Source organism: Euleptes europaea, chromosome 2 (assembly GCF_029931775.1).
Source record: "Euleptes europaea isolate rEulEur1 chromosome 2, rEulEur1.hap1, whole genome shotgun sequence".
NCBI lineage: Eukaryota > Metazoa > Chordata > Lepidosauria > Squamata > Sphaerodactylidae > Euleptes > Euleptes europaea.
Window position 1 is genome coordinate 699,778 of NC_079313.1, and position 17,320 is coordinate 717,097.

At 48.5% G+C, this 17,320-nt stretch overlaps 1 protein-coding gene across 1 annotated transcript in view; it reads right to left on the minus strand.

Moving 5' to 3' along the window:
* INSR (insulin receptor) overlaps window positions 1-17,320 on the minus strand; it is a 69,029-nt gene that overhangs the window by 38,807 nt on the left and 12,902 nt on the right. The window contains exon 2 of the mRNA XM_056867568.1: window positions 13,163-13,714. Within this exon, the coding sequence (XP_056723546.1) occupies window positions 13,163-13,714 (552 nt within the window). The remainder of the gene's footprint in view (window positions 1-13,162; window positions 13,715-17,320) is intronic.

The window sequence follows — 17,320 nt, forward strand, 5'->3', positions numbered from 1 at the left end:
GACAGTCTATAGCATTATAGACTGTACATATACAACATTTTCAATAATACTTTTTAAAGTTTAAATGTAAATAATTTTGGGAAAAACAAATACGCTATAATGTGTTTAATTGAAGAGTTCAGTCTTCTCAATTTAATAAGGTCTGAAGTGTCATCAAGTTTATCCAAATGTGCTAGCAGTCCTATGAATTGTGACTGCAGGAAAGTGTTTCTGCCCATATAGTACACTTTCTTTTGTTTACTATAGAATTTGTTTTCTACCTTCCGCTTTTCCTCTGCCTCTCAGATGGCCGAGCCATTAAGACCAATCCGCTATAGCAGCACAGGATACAGTAGTGTGAAGTGATTTCTTAAGCACTGGGTATACTTGCAGTTTATCACGTAGAAAACCAAGACATGCAGTGGACACTGGACTGCGGCCTTCCCCCGTGACTCTCTGAGCAGCCCAGGGGGTCTGCAGTCTCCATGCCACCCCCTGGCCTCCAATTGAACATATTGAACACATGAGGCTGCCTTGTACTGAATCAGACCCCCCTCGGTCCATCAAAGTCAGTCTGGTCTACTCAGACCAGCAGCGGCTCTCCAGGGTCTCAGGCGGAGGTCTTTCCCATCACCTCCTTGCCTCATCCCTTTATTTAACTGGAGATGCCAGGGATTGAACCTGGGACCTTCTGCATGCAGAGCAGATGCTCTACCACTGATCCACAGCCCCTCCCCAACCTCGAGCTTTTTGTCCCACCAGGAGCAGGGGCATTCGCCACTGAGACGGCCTCAGCATCAAACAGGAACACGCTGTGTCTCCATGGAAACTGCTGGCTAAGACTCGTCTGGGTCGTGCTTCTCTCCACCCAGCAAGACAAGGCACAAAACCGTGTGTGTGTGTGTGTGTGTGTGTGTGTGTGTGTGTGTGTGTGTAAAGTGCCGTCAAGTGGCAGCCGACTTATGGCGACCCCTTTTGGGGAGTTTTCATGGCAAGAGACTAACAGAGGTGGTTTGCCAGTGCCTTCCTCTGCACAGCAACCCTGGTATTCCTTGGTGGCCTCCCATCCAAATACTAACCAGCGCTGTCCCTGCTTAGCTTCTGAGATCTGACGAGATCAGGCTAGCCTGGGCCATCCAGGTCAGGGCTCAAAACCAAGTACGTGCCTGCAAGTGAACCCCCCCCCCTTCCCCCAGTATTAAATTGCTAGCTACTAAGAGAAGGCAACCCACACCACATGACACCCTTGCATGGAACTGCCCAGGGGCCGGGCTCTCTCTGGCAATCTTCACCCGGCCCACAGAGATGGTGAAGACCCTCTCCCTCCTTGTGATGCCAATGCCAGGCTCTCTGAAGTGCAAAGAGGCCTTTGCAAGAGGCACTGGGGGTTGCCAAAAGAAGGGCACCTGGGCTGCATAACCCTTGGGGGCTACCTGCCGTGGGGGGCCTGGAAAGAAGACGAAGAGCTGGTTTTTATATGCCGACTTTCTCTACCACTTAAGGGGCATCACAGCTCTCTAAAGAAGTCATCAGGCACCCCCCCCGCCCCCCTCCCTGGTTGCAATCTGGGCCTGGGAAGCTCAAGGCAACCAAAGGAAGAAGAGCACAGGGTGCAAACTCGGCTGCTGTAAAAACTAAGATTTATGATCTGGAGTTTTATTGTTTTGTTTTTAAAGCCAACCACTGCGCAAGGTGCCAGAGGGACTCAAAATTCTCTCCTAACTCAAGGCCTAACAATGTCACATGAACACATGAAGCTGCCTTATACTGAATCCGACCCTTGGTCCATCAAAGTCAGTATGGTCTACACAGACTGGCAGCAGCTCTCCAGGGTCTCAGGCAGAGGTCTTTCACATCACCTACTTGCCTGGTCCCTTTAACTGAAGATGCTGGGGATTGAACCTGGGATCTTCTGCATGCCAAGCAGATGCTCTACCACTGAGCCACAGCCCTTCAATGCCAGCATCTGTGCATGCCAGTTTAGTGCAGTGGGTAGAACCTTAAAGCAGGCCCTGGGTTCAAATCTATACTGTGACGTGCTACTCTCTTGCTGATCCATGGCCAGTCGCCCTATCTTCTGCAGCCTTGCTTACCTCATAGGGTTGTTGTGAGGGAAGACGAAAGGAGAACCACCCTAAGATCCTTTGGAGGAAGGGTGAGATTAAAAAAACAGGTGAGAACAGAAGCAAATAGGTGGGTAGGGTCCTGCACAAAAAAAGCCCTTCGATTCTATCGCCACAGAAAAGGCAGCCACAGAATCAGCGTGGAAAGGAGATTTGCCTCGTCACCCACAGAAAGGGAAGCAGCCGTTGCCCAGAGAAACAGCTCCTGGAAGTGCTAAAGAGATCAACAGATTAAAAAACAAAACAAAAGCAAGATTGTTTTTGCAGCTGCAGCTTTAACTCCCTTACTACTGTTCAGGATTTCATTATCCCTCCTGTGCTGGGCACGCAGCACCCACTCAATTCTAGTGGTTGGTTTTCACTGCTCAAACACTTCCCACAGACTTTATTAACCCACAACAGCTCTCATGCCTGCCAAATTAATTTTCCAAAATTGCACATTTCGTTTAAAGAGTATTCTCTCAAACAACGGCACGTGGCGGGGTGGGGGGGAAGGGAGTTGCAAAAATGCCAAGCTAAGGATGGTGTCCAGCTGGATCGCAGGTTTACAGGGGATTTGTTTTAAAAGAGAACAGAATGCCGTGGCTTTCCTTCTCACACAAGGAGAGTGAGTGCCCAGGTCCATTGAACCAGGGGAACGGACAATAGCACAAGGGCACTCAAAAACCCCATGTAGGCACCTGACAGGATTTGGGGCCACCCATGGTCACGAAGATGAACTTTTATTTCAATCACTGGAAGTCTGGAGGTGCCTGCCACCCCTAGATGAAGATCAGAGACATCTGCCAAAAGAGATTCCCTACATGTGATCAAGACGTTTCACCTGTGACGTGCCAGGCAGAGTTAGCAACCTACTCACAGACCCACAAGAGGCCTACGACTGTGCGAAACCTACAGAGCAACTCCACGTCTGCCCGACAACACAGTTCTGAAATGACTAGTCTTGCACAATACAATTGCAAGAGCACGTGAAAGACTCAGTAAACGCAGATGTTTCAGAACCGTTGGGATTTCGGCAATTTGTTGCATATTCTGTTATAGTATTTTTGAGAATGGGGACTTTTCATTTCCCCTCACACAGCTCCTGGGAAGTTGCTGTCGTCTGCACAGAGGGAACCACTGGCGTTCCTCAGCTTCTGCTGATCCCGCAGATCATTCCGACATTCTGAGCAACCCCCAAAGACGTTCAGACGGGCTGACACACAGCGAGGGAGGAAGAGCAACCGCCAGGCCCTGAAGCAGAGAACGCTTCAGCCTCCCCTGCCCAGGTCTTTTTCTTTACTTTGTTTTACTTCATTTCTATGCCGCCTTTCTCCCCAACGGGGGCCCAAAGCAGTGTGCACCGTCCTCCTCCATTTTGTCCTCTCAACAATCCTAACGAGTTAAGTCAGGCCAAGAGTGTGTGACTGGCCCCGGCCTCCATGGCGCTCCACGGCAGAGCGGGAATTTGAACCTGGGTCCCCCAGATATTCTAATCTGACACTCTCTAAGCCCTTTGCCATACTGGCTGTACAGGATGCAGCAACTGTAGGCTGCTCAAGCAGCGATCAAACATCTTCTATGGCCGGGATGGAGCAGGATATAAATTTGTAAGTAAGTAAATACATAAATAAAGGCCCCCTCTCTGGCAGTCTTCAAGGAGTCTGGAGCATAACCCCTTGGGGAAGGACTGTAGCTCAATGACAGAGCATCTGCTTGGCGTGCAGAAGGTCCCAGGTTCAATCCCCAGTGGGATCTCCAGTTAAAGGGACCAGGCAAGGAGGTGATGCGAAAGACCTCTGCCTGAGACCCTGGAGAGCCGCTGCCGGTCTGAGTAGACAATACTGACTTTGATGGACCAAGGGTCTGACTCAGTAGAAGGCAGCTTCAGGTGACAGACACCCTCTCCTGGCTTTCCGGGGAGCCTTTCACAACCACCCTTCCTTTGGGGCAACAGTCTTGGCCTTGGTGACGTTAACGTGTTCCAGAGTTCAGGGGGTCAAACCAAAGCCTTCTTTGGGACTTGCCTTGGGCACACACTTGCTCGCCAGGTCTCAAGTTGTTTTACAAACAGGGAAAGCCACCAGCCTCTACTGGGACTCCAGCTACAGCAGACGGTCACAGAACCACACGTCAGGCCTCTGCAATTTTAGCACAGCCACATAGCTAGATTCCACAGGAATTCCAGAGGAACAGCCTGCAACTCAAGCGTGAGCAGCTCTTGAAGCAATAAACAGGAGCTTTCTGGAAAATGGGAAAACGTGGGATGGATATTTTATAGAGACTGCACAAGACAGAAAGGGGAAAGCTGGATGCCGTGAGCCAATCCACATGGACACTCGCACATGCCCCACACAGTGTTCTTAACTCCTCCACAGTTAGGATGCTCCGCTACTACGCTAGGTGCTGTGGAGAGCCATAACCCCTGCCCTGACCTGAGAATGTGCCGTTAGACTGTAGTGACAAGGCGAAGAGAGCATAAAGGGCACACAATGAGCCCCTTGGGTAATCCCACATGGCAATGATTCCTCACCATAGCTCTGCTGCTGCTGCCATAGAATCATAGAGTTGGAAGGGACCACCAGGGTCATCTAGTCCAACCCCCTGCACAATGCAGGAAATTCACAACTACCTCCCCACACACACACACACACACAGTGACTTATACTCTATGCCCAGAAGATGGCCAAGGTGCCCTCCCTCTCATCATCTGCCTTAGAATCAGCACTGCTGACAGATGGCCATCTAGCCTCTGCTTCAAAACCTCCAGGGAAGGAGGGCTCACCACCTCCCGAGGAATCCTGCTCCACTGAGGAACCGCTCTCACTGTTAGAGAAAGTTCTTCCTAATGTCTAGACGGAAACTCTTCTGATTTAATTTCCACCCGTTGGTTCTGGTCCGACCTTCTGGGGCAACAGAAAACAACTCGGCCCCCTCCTCTCTATGACAGCCCTTCAAGTACTTGAAGATGGTTATCTCATGCCCCCTCTCAGTCTGCTCCTCTTCAGGCTAATGAGGAGGCATCTGCAGGGGCAGCACAGCATCCACACAGGAGTTTTCCTTGTCTCGTCCATCCACCTCAGCACCAATGGAGGACTTTTTGGGCTTTAAAAAAACACCTGTAGCCAGTAACAGCTAGATCGCTATGGCGTTATAACAACCAACTGCAACGATGTACTCGATCCTAGCTTTCATTTTTTAAAATTAAGTATTTAGCCCTATTATTGTTGTGGAATTGTAAGGGAATGCAGACAAGGAGCCGTGCCTCTTTGCGTCTCCTGCTAGATTTATCCGCGGTCTTCGATTACAGTGCGTCATTATTAAGTGGATGTGCTTTTACTGCTTTAAATTATTCCTTAAGGACTGGCATCCAAGTGTTGCTTTCAGAGACCAGCTGTCACCAGCATGGGACTTTTCCTGTTGAAATGAAGCTGCCTTATACTGAATCAGACCCCTCTTGGTCCATCAAAGTCAGTCTTGTCTGGTTCTCGTAGGTTATCCGGGCTGTGTAACCATGGTCTTGGTATTTTCTTTCCTGAAGTTTGGCCAGCAGCTGTGGCCGGCATCTTCAGAGGAGTAACACTGAAGGACAGTGTCTCTCAGTGTCAAGTGTGTAGGAAGAGTAATATATAGTCAGAAAGGGGTTGGGTTTGAGCTGAATCATTGTCCTTCAAAAAGTAACAAAGGTAATGTGCTAACCATTGTCCTGTAAGTATATCAGCAAAAGACAAAAGAGACCCCCTCACCTCTGCAGGAGTATATCGTATACCTTGCAGCTGTGGACAAGTTTACATCGGGACAACAAAACGCAGCATAAAAACAAGGATAAAAGAACATGAAAAATACTGCAGACTGGGCCAACCTGAGAAATCAGCAGTGGCTGAACATGGACGGACACAAACAGGACACAGGGTCTTATTCCAAGACACTGAAAGACTAGACAATTCTACCAACTATTTTGTCAGATTGCACAGAGAAGCCATTGAAATTCATAAACATCAGCACAACTTTAACAGAAAAGAAGAGAGTTTAAGAATGAATAAGGCTTGGCTTCCTGTCTTGAAAACCTCCAGACTAACAAAGACTACAGTCACCAATAGCCATGCAGATTAGCTTTGGATTTCACACATTAACAGATCACTTCAGGATACAATGGTTCCATATTAACATACCACACCCTCATTAGCACATTATCTTGATACTTACAGGACAATGGTTAGCACATTACCTTTGTTACTTTTTGCAGGACAATGATTCAGCTCAAACCCAACCCCTTTCTGACTATATATTACTCTTCCTACACACTTGACACTGAGAGACACTGTCCTTCAGTGTTACTCCTCTGAAGATGCCGGCCACAGCTGCTGGCGAAACGTCAGGAAAGAAAATACCAAGACCACGGTTACACAGCCCGGATAACCTATGAGAACCAATGAACTCTGACCGTGAAAGCCTTCGACAATATTTTATTCAGTCTTGTCTGCTCAGACCGGCAGTGGCTCTCCAGGGTCTCAGGCAGGGGTCTTTCACATCACCTAACCGCCTAGTCCCTTTAACTGGAGATGCTGGGGATTGAACCTGGGACCTTCTGCATGCCAAGCAGATGCTCCACCACTGAGCCACAGCCCCTCCCCTGTTGGGTTCCACAGGGTGCACTCTTATGCCCCTTGCCATTCAAGCTCTATGTAAAGCCCTTTGGAGAAATCATTCGTAGCTTTGGCATTGGGTGCCATCAACGTGCTGATGACACCCAGCTCTGTACCTCTCTGCCTGAGTGTCCAGGTGACGCGGCAGAGGTCTTCAACCACCGCATGGCGGCTGTGGTGGAATGGCCGAGAAGAAACTGAAGCGGAATCCGGGGAAGGGGGAGAGACTAGGAAGGCCAGCTACGCCAATGAGGCCCTTTCCTCCTGCTAGCAACAGAAAATATTTGTGCGCACTTCAAAAGTTTTTAAGAAATATCACACCCCTGAGAATAGCTGAGCTAATTCAGGGCTATCTTTAAGACTCGTTTCCCATACTGAGAAGCTGCCGGGTGGAAAAGGGAACTGACCTGAGATAAAAACCCAGTTTATGGCTACAGGAATTCCCAGGACATTTTTAAAAATGTCACAGCAAAGGGTTGCCAAGTAATATTCCTACCTCAGTAAACTTTACAGATCACCATTCTATCGCTCCCCCCCCCACCACACAACTGTGAACTGAGCTACTGAGCTTTTTCTTCAAGCGCTTGGTAGAGGCAGGAACTTCCACAGAGTTGAGAAGCAAGCGGAAAATCAGAAAAGTTCCCCAGAAGGCCCACAGGATGGAAGCTCTCCTCACAGCTCTGACACTCCCAGGAGAACATCCTTTGGGGGCATATCCCACCGTCCTGCTCTTTCTTGCCTCACTCTTTCAGCCTCTCTCTTCCCTGTGCGCCTTTGCAAAACCAGCAACTGATGAAGTGTAAAAGCAAAGAATGCTTTGAAACTCACCCCCCTCCAACAAGTTAAAATTTACAGCAAGCAAGTATGCCAAGGTAGAGCTCTGTCTGAGAGCAGAAACTGCTTCCCCCTTGGAAAGCTTTCAGGGGCACGGGGAGAAAGTTTACGTGCAAAGAAATGAAAAAGACGAAGCGGTTTGAGGACCTGTGCTCAGGTATAAGGTCAATGCACCACCACCGCTGGCTATTTTGTCTACTGAAACTGACAGAGATCAGCCTCAACAGACCGTGGTGAACTCTGAACAGTAATGGTTGAAGTATAGAAAGGAGAGTGCCCGTAACAAATACATGTCTTGCTTAGGACATGATTAAATGGTACAGAAACCACACAGCCGGAGCAATACTTAAAGCAACAGGCAACAATACAGGAGAAATAAGTCACAGCCCTGATCCCTTGACCAAATCTTCTGGGCGTGGAGTAGGGGGTGCGAGGGGGAGGCAGTCGTGAATTTCCTGCATTGTGCAGGGGGTTGGATTAGATGGCCCTGGTGGTCCCTTCCAAATCCATGATTCTATGAAATGCAACTTTCCAAACCATAAATTTACAGTCCTATTGCCTGTGCAGAAAAGCCCTCTTAAATAATTCCATTTTGCATAGTCTGTTTACCTGAGAGTCAATAAACAGTCAGAGCTTGTGATAGTGTTAAAGCAAGGAGGGGCTTACAAAGCCTTGAATGGCCTTGGGGCCCAGATACCTGCTGGGCGGCCTCTCCTGCCCTGCTCAGCTGGCCGGCCCCTCCTGCCCTGCTCCACTCATCCCAGCGAAGCCTTCTAAAGGTGCTGCCCTGCAAGTGGGTAAAACTGGCCGCTGACGGTTCACGTGGATTCTCAGTGGTCACTCTCATCTTGCGGAATGGCCTGCCCAAGAAGGTCAGGAAAGCCCCCACACTTCTATCATTCAACAGAACGTGCAAAATGGAAGTGTTCAGGAGGGCATTTTTTCAAAAATAATTTCATCGGTACTAGAATGGAAAGAGAGCCGGCAGGGTGTATCGGTCAAAGTGTCAGACTAGGATCCGGGAAACCCAGGTTCGAATCCTCACTCACGCCATGGAAGCTTGCTGGGTGGCCCTTGGCCAATCACACACTCTCAGCCTCAACCCTGACAAGTATTTGGATGGGAGACCTCTCCAAGGAATACCAGGAGAGTGACGCTCAGGCAAGCAATGGCAAACCACCTCTGAATGTCTCCTGCTTTGAAAACCCTATGGGGTGGCCATAAGTCAGCTGTGTCTTGAGGGCAAAAAAGAATGGAAAAGCCTAAGCGTGCACTTTTATAATGCAGCAGGATTGAAGTCCACTGGGATGATTCCTGTAAGGATCACCTTGATTTTACTGCATTGCTTTACAACTTGTAATACACTTTCAGTCTTGTTTCTAGTAAACCTTTGCCTTAGATAATTTGTTGTTGGTGTTAACTCTGTAAACCTAGTCCTATTGCATTATTCAGTGAATACAGTATGCTATATAACAGCAGTGGTCTATATCCCATAATATGCCCTGAATCTCAGTGAGAAAGGCAGACAATATGAAGTAAACAAACCAAGAAATAAATCGATTCCACCACCACCACCACCACCACCCCGCTCAATGCAGGTGCTGAATCCCTGGCAGACGGCCACCAGGCCTATGTCGAAAGCCCTCTGGTGCTGGAAAGGGTGCCTCTCTTGAGACGGGCTGGTCCCCTCTTGAACAGCTCTTAACCGTTATGAACTTTGTGGCTCAGTGATGGAGCTCATGCTTTACATGCACAAGACCTCAGAGAGCCATTGACAGCCAGACTGAGCCAGAGGACCCAAGGGTCTACCACAGCATAAGTCAGCATCCTGCCTTCGGGACAGGGAAAGGAGTTCTGGAGCCTCCCCTCCTTGCAAAGTGCCTGGTGTCTGGAGGCTAATCTCTCCCTTCCCTCCCGTCCAAGTCGTAGTACCAGAGTAGGATGATTTCCAAGTGTTTCTCTTTGTTTTTTATTGGGTGGGGGAGGAACAGGACGATTCTGGCAGGGGGAAGGGCTGTGGCTCAGTGGTAGAGCCTCTGCTTGGCATGCAGAAGGTTCCAGGTTCAATCTCTGGCATCTCCAGTTAAAGGGACTAGGCAAGTAGGTGATGTGAAAGACCTCTGCCTGAGACCCTGGAGAGCCGCTGCCAGTCAGAATAGACAATACTGACTTTGATGGACCAAGGGTCTGATTCAGTAGAAGGCAGCTTCATGTGTGTTCATGTGATTTAGTTTAAAAAACCATTTGCTTCAGTCCTTCACACGGTACCCACCAGTAGGATTTGCCTGGCTGAAGACAGCCTGGATCCCAAGGGAGAATGTTAGGTTATGGTGATATTTCGATTGCCCACACTGGTCTAGGGGCAGGCACTGCCTGAAGAGCCTTTGGAAAGTTGGCCAATACACAGTGAGTTTAGAAAGGAGGAGGAGTTGGTTTGTATATGCCGACTTTCTCTACCTTTTCTAAGGAGAATCAAACCAGCTTACAATCACCTTCCCTTCCCCGCCCCACCACAACAGACACCCTGTGAGGTAGGTAGGGCTGAGAGAGCTCTAAGAGAGCTGTGACTAGGCCAAGGTCACCCAGCTGGCTTCATGTGGAGGAGAGGGGAAACCAACCCGGTTCTCCAGATTAGCGTCCGCCACTCATGTGGAGGAGTGGGGGAATCAAACCCGGTTCTCCAGATCAGAGTCCACCGCTCCAAACCACCGCTCTTAACCACTACACCGCACTGGCTCTTAAGTAATCACTGCTTAAGTTCTCCGTAGTAGTTTATCAGTTGAGAGGTGCCACTCCAAATGTTTTGGCCTTGTAAAACAAAAAAAAGAAACAGCACTTAAAAGGAAGCTCAAGCAGGGGTTTAGCAAGCAGATTAAAATCGAGTGGTTGTTTGCCTTCCTCCAGCAGTCCCAAAACTTGGCCACAAAAGATTTCAAGTGGGCAGCGCAGTGATAAAAGTTTACTTGATAGCGCCACTACGAAACAGTTTCTGAGTTTAAAACCCACGCCTACACGCCCCGGTTCAGGCATTCGATTCGCTGGCAAAGTTCAACTTCCAAGAAGTCTCCGACATTACGTCTGGGTGCTTCCAGCAGCAGTATGCCTAGGTGTGCGCCCCCAGGGCAACGCAACCCCTGGCTTCACACACGCCAACCCTGCCAGGAGCTCCCAACAAGTCCGCTTTACTCTCTTCCTGCACTTCTGGGTTTGGTGTGACAGGGTCAAATAAACAATGGAGAAAGATGCCACACGGGCACGCCAGAAGTCAGGCAGGAATCCAGAAAGTCACCAGTTACGTTTATACCTCATATACAGCGATGACTCACACAGCTTCCATAAACAGGAGAAAGGAATTTAGATACACACAGAACCTCTTTCCACTGACATTCCGCTCTTCCTGCTAGGAGCTCAGAATGGTGTACAGCGATGGGGATATGCCATTCTTTTTTCCCATAACAACCCTGTGATGTGGAGGGGCAGAGTGAGTGACGGGGCCAAGCCCCCCTCCACTCACCTTCATGGGCCAAGCTGCAAATCACACCCAGATCTCCCTGGTACGAATCCAGCACTCTGATCACCTACACCACACGGGCTCCGAGCAGGACCGGCTCAGAGGCTACAGATCCTGCGATGGCTGCCAGTGGAAGTAGCTGGCAGATGGGAAGAAATCGGCGGGTGACCACGAGCCATGAAAGGAGCTGACCCCCCTCCATGCTTAGAAATGGTGGCCCTTAAACAACAGGATCTGTTCAGACATGGGGAGGGGAGAGGGCAGAGTCATCCTGCCTGAGATATTTGGTTATCAAAACCAATACAATCGTGCTGCAAAATGCTGTTGACTATCAAAAGCAAACAGTAACTGTGGCTCTAATCAAAGGTTAATATTTCTAAAAGAACAGTGCTTTAATCAGCTATAAATCTACATCTTTTAACATTTCACAAAATTCCAGTATACAAAATACATTCACAAATGGTGCTAGCAACTTATCTAATCACAAACCCCAAACCTACAAATATCAACTCTAACTTACAAACCTACAAATATCAACTCTAACTCTTAAGTTGGAATTGGTATTTGTAGGTTTCGGGTTTATGGTTAGATAAGTTGCTAGCACCATTTGTGAATGCATTTTGTATATTGGAATTTTGTGAAATGTTAAAAGATGTAGATTTATAGCTGATTAAAGCATTGTTCTTTTAGAAATATTTACCTTCTATTAGAGCCATAGTTGCTGTTTGCTTGAGATATTTGGTTGGCAACTGTCAGCAGGTGGAATGCCATGGTAGGCGGGCACTGCCACTCTCATCGGGGGCTGATCAGGGGCGGTGGGGTTAAGAACGTCGCCTTCGGCTGCCAGATTTTCCCAAGACTCTTCCACATCTATGGATCAGCCCTCCTTCAATCAACCATTTTGGTTAGTCATGTCACTATCCCTGGCTGATGATTCCTGCCTTGGCCAGAAATCAAGTGCCCAGAAGTTGCCTTTCTGAAGCATCCGGGTTCCTATGGGAGAGCACACGCAGGCTGTTCCTGGTTCAATCCTTGGTATCTTAAGCTATAAAGATCTCAGAGGGATGACCCCCCCGTTTCACTCCCCGGGAGAGCTGATGCCAGTCGGGGAAGTGAAACCGGAGCTCGATGGACCAACAGTCTGACTCAGTATCTGAGGCCGTGTCAACCTGAGCAGCCCCAAACAGTCACATGGGAAGGGGCCACGGAAGCCACACCGAACTGGCACAGGCGACACTGGAGATTCACACAGCAGATGAGGGGAGGGGTGGATGGCTCCACTTCCTCTGAAATGCAGAAAAGCGCATGGCACGGCCCAACGTATTCTTAGATTATTTTTAATTCTGCCTTGTACATTTTAAACATTTAAATGTCTACATTTTAAACTTGTATGTATGCTGTTTATTATTTTTAATTATTATTGGAACCTGCCCTGGGTTCTTTGGGGAGAAAGGCAGATAGAAATGCTTTAAATAAATAACCAACCTACTGGTGACAAGAGTGTGTGAGAGTTGGTGGGGGTGGGCAGGATATAAATCTAAAATACAAATAAATAAATTACCACAACGAGAATCAGAGTAGTCAAGCGGCAATGAAACAGACGGCATGGCCACACAAGATGCACATCTTCAGAGGTTCTGCTTCGGTTGCCACCGACATCTGAGGCTAGACGGGCGGCTTCCTCAGCCTTTGCACCAAAACTTTGGAATTCCCAACCCAAGGGAGATTCATCTGCCTCCCTCTATCGGTGTCTTCCTCCAGTGAGTGAAGACTTTGTTTTGTTTGGCACATTTATTTATTTGTTATTTCAATTTAATACCTTGCTCTCCCCAACCGAGACCAGGCTCAGAGGGGCTCACAGGGGAATAACATCCCATTTAGTCAATAAAACCACCAATAACGGTTATTGGCCTTCTTCTGGTATTGGTTGTTATGCGGTTTTACTGAATTATTTCATCATTTAAAACATTGTATTTAATAGTGTGGGGGGTTTTTTAACGTGTGCAACCTTGGGGCCCCCGATCAGGTAAACAGGCGGCATGAAAAGGTTTTAAATGAATAAAAAAATAAATTTTGCTGTGCTGCCCTACCTCTCTGGCAGTGCTCGTAGGTCCAACAGCGCTCAATGAAAATGCCGTTGATGACGGTAGGCGGGCAGCTGCTTTTCCCTTGTACCACTCCGGGGCAGACGTCTCCGCACTCCTCCTTGCCGTCCTTGTTCGACTTGATGTAGTTGTCTTCCGCAGAGTCCAGAATCCGAGACCAGTCGATGGTGGACAGGTAACAGAGCTCGTCGTTCTTCTCGATCCTCACGGCCCCGCGGGTGACGTTCATCAGGCTATAGAGGCCGATCTCCTTCAAGTGAACCATCTCAAAGATGACCAAGGCGTAGTTGAAGAAGAGGTGAGTCCCGCGGATGACGGTCAGGTTGGGGAAAAGCTTCTTTAGGCTCTCCAGGCCGTAGACCCGGAAAAGCAGCAAGTAGTCCGTGATCATGGTCAGTTTGGGAAAGCTGAGGTCCCGGAAGTCGGAGGCCTTGGTTTTGAACATGAGCAAGATCTGCAAGTGACCCTCGATCACGGTACAGTTCTCCAGCAAGCTGAACTTGGTTATGTTGTTCCGGATGTCGATGCTGTCACAAACTGGAAGAGGAGCAGAAACGACAAAAAAGGGGTTTTAAGAAAACATTAGTGTTCGTTTTTAATGCCAACAACGTACATATTCTCCAACAAGCAAACATCCTGCTGACCTGAAAACCTCCTTTAGAGAGGGCCTGTTTATAAGGTAAGTTACCCCAGGGAAAGGTTTCTCTACAGAACCAATGGATAAAACAAAGGCTGATGCCAGGTAGTAGTAGTAGTAGTAGTAGTAGAAGAAGAAGTAGAAGTAGAAGAAGAGTTGGTTTTTATATGCCAACTTTCTCTACCACTAAAGGGAGACTCAAACCGGCTTCCAATCACCTTCCCTTCCCCACAACAGACACCTTGTGTGGTAGGTGGGGCTGAGAGAGCTCTGTGACTAGCCCAAGGGCACCCAGCTGGCTTCATGTGGAGGAGTGGGGAAACCAATCCAGTTCACCAGATTAGCCTCCGCCGCTCATGTGGAGGAGTGGGGAATCAAACCCCGTTCTCCAGATCAGACTCCACCGCTCCAAACCACCAGTCTTAACCACTACACCACGCTGGCCTGTTTATAAGGTAAGTTACCCCAGGGAAAGGTTTCTCTACAGAACCAGTGGATGAAACAAAGGCTGATGCCAACTAAAAGCGGAAAGCCCAGTCCGCCGTTGACACCTGCCCATTTTGACAGTGGACACAGCAGACTGTGTTAGGGAGGCAGAGTTTAAGATTCACGGAACACAGAGCAGAAGGTGATGCGGGGATATAACAACTCTCCAGGCCTCCTCAGGTGTTCAAACAGAGCTGAGGGGAGCTAATGTCCCAAATGATGTTCCTCTCCTTGATCATACACAGTAGTTCTTTGGGGACGCTCACCACCCTTGAAAGAATTTCTTCAGGAAATTCAGCTCTTGCTTCTTGGGCCCAGTTCTCCCCATTTGGGCGGGACCACTTCAGGCCATAGGAAGCACCCCCAATGCAAAATGTTCCTCAAGACCAAGGAATTCCCAGCAGACAGAAACCTGGCACTGCACGGAAAAGGTTGGGGCTGAACCCTTCTCTTCAACACCTAGGCCCTCCGAGCCAGGAATTTTTAATTTGTGTTTTAACGAGTCATGCTAGCAGTGTGCAATAAGACAGCTCAAACATTCTGCTTCACTGAGATGTGGGCCTTATTCAGCGCATTATGGTTCAACTGAAGAAAATGCACACACCTTCCTCATATTGCAGTATGCAACACACACACAAGTTGTTTGGCATATTGCGGAAGGAGGAAAACAGCTTCTAAAACATTAAGAGTCCAGTCTGTTTGAGGTTGTCTTTTGCCAATGAATAACCAAGCAGGTCGGTTTCTATGTTATCTAACCTTCTTCCCCGCCCCCCCAAGTAACAAGTGTTCAAGGATGCATTGCAAAAAAATATATGGTTCATTAATTCAGTGACCTGCTGCCATCATGCAAGACCTGCTCACAGGCAGGAGGCAGAAAAACAAGGAAGGGGTGTGTGTCACGCGGACCCAACTGGCCTAGCACTGGCTGAGATCTGACCACCAGTGCTTCGTGTGTGAAATACACCACGGTCTACCCTCACCAGCAATTTCTCTTCTGCAACTTTTCACCCTTTCAGCGATTTTAAAATTTAAACCTGCTTCTAAATTCAGTTTTCCCTTTACGAATAGCTTAAATTAAAGGGATTTAAACCAAGGTAAAGTAACTGATTTAAAACAACGTTTTCCACTGAAATTTGCCCACTTGCTGAGCAAGCAGGCATGCCGGCCGGTTGCTGTTAACAACTCAAACAAGCTGGCGTGCAACCAACGAGAGAGCCTTTTATGCAACCTCGGAGCATAATCCCCAAATCTTTGGTCACACCGCCCATGTGTGCACAGCAAAATGATCCCTATGGGGAGGGGAGGCACAGATTTTTATGTGGCACGGCTACTGAGTGAGATCTCTGGCTGCGAGACACCAAGTGGGATCGACTTCCAGGCAAACACGCACAGGATCAGGCTCTGCGTGGACAGGTTGAGTGCGGGGTGGGGGTGGGAAGTCTGCAACGGGAGCTTCCCCCCGTCTCTCAGCAGCAGTCATGCTGCCCCTGTCACTACACCACTCGGGAAGTGACATGCCTTTCCCCTTATATCTCCACAACAAAAGGTGTGGGTACAGAAATCAGACTTCCAGCATTAAAATTTTGTTTAATAAAAAATAAAACACGCACATGCTTTCTCTATCCAGAAGAACTGAATAAAGATTAAAAGAACAATGAATCCTCCTAACCCTGTTCTAAATTTGTCCCTAAAAGATGTTAAAACACTTTCTCCTTGGAGGTACAGTTTTGGTACCTCAGTTTGAATCTCCCCACTGGTCAACCACATGTGGTACCAATGGAGTCTTAATATAAAAGCTAAGCCCCTTCATGGCTTGAATAGGCTCCCAGTAAGGGTCCAACAGAAGAGAGATCTTCCTTCTTGTCTCCTGGTAATCTATAACTTCTGTGTAAGGTCCTTCACCCCCCCTTAAGATCTGTGCATTTCATCCTGGCTAACAGGAAGTGATCCCATGTAGCTGTTTTGTCTTCCCAGCTCTCTGTCCCGAGTGTGATATTCTGCCTGAGTTATCAGCTGGTAGGTACACCTTCCGTCTTCCTTGGCCAGCTCTGTTTGCATGTCCCTGGATTGATTGCTCTAAGGCTGGGGAATGGCTCACCTTGCCAGGGTTTTCCCTGGTGTCTCAACTAACCCTCAGATAAGTCCACCTGCTTCCTCACAACAGGCCTGTAGTGTAGACCCAATTACCGTAAACGATGAATGGAAATTCTGGGGTGCATCGCACTTCTTCACAGCATCCATAAAGCAAACACAGCTGACTCAAGGAAGGCACACAAGTGCACTTATGGGGACACAAAACAGCTCACAGACAGGACCATGGCCAAAGAGATGTCACCATCTTTAAGTACTTGAAGGGCTGTCATATAGAGGAGGGTGCCGAGTTGTTTTCTGTTGCCCCAGAAAGTCGGACCAGAACCAATGGGTTGAAATTAAATCAAAAGAGTTTCTGTCTAGACATTAGGAAGAATTCTCTACCAGTTAGAGCGGTTCCTCGGTGGAACAGGCTTCCTTGGGAGGTGGTGAGCTCTCCTTCCATGGAGATTTTTAAGCAGAGGCTAGATGGCCATCTGTCAGCAATGCTGATTCTATGATCTTAGGCAGATGATGAGAGGGAGGGCACCTTGGCCATCTTCTGGGTCACTGGGGGTGTGGGGGGATAGCTGTGAATTGTCCTGCATTGTGCAGGGGGTTGGGCTAGATGACCCTGGTGGTCCCTTCCAACTCTACGATTCTATGAACTGCAGCAGGGGGGGCATATGGCGCAGCTAAGGGCACTTGGAGACCAAGGATCCAGTGAGGCGGGTGGGCTCTGCCTGCTGCTACCTGGACAAACCCCTTCCTCTTGTGCCTGACTCAAAACAACTGATCGCTGGGGGTGGGGGGGCACCAAAACTGAGCACTGCCAATGAGGCTGCTGTCTGTCTAGCAGTCCTGCTTTTGCAGAGGCACCGGGTTGGTTTGGTTTTTTTTTAGTGCAGCTGAGTCCAAAGGACAAGTCCACGGAATGCAAAAACAACACA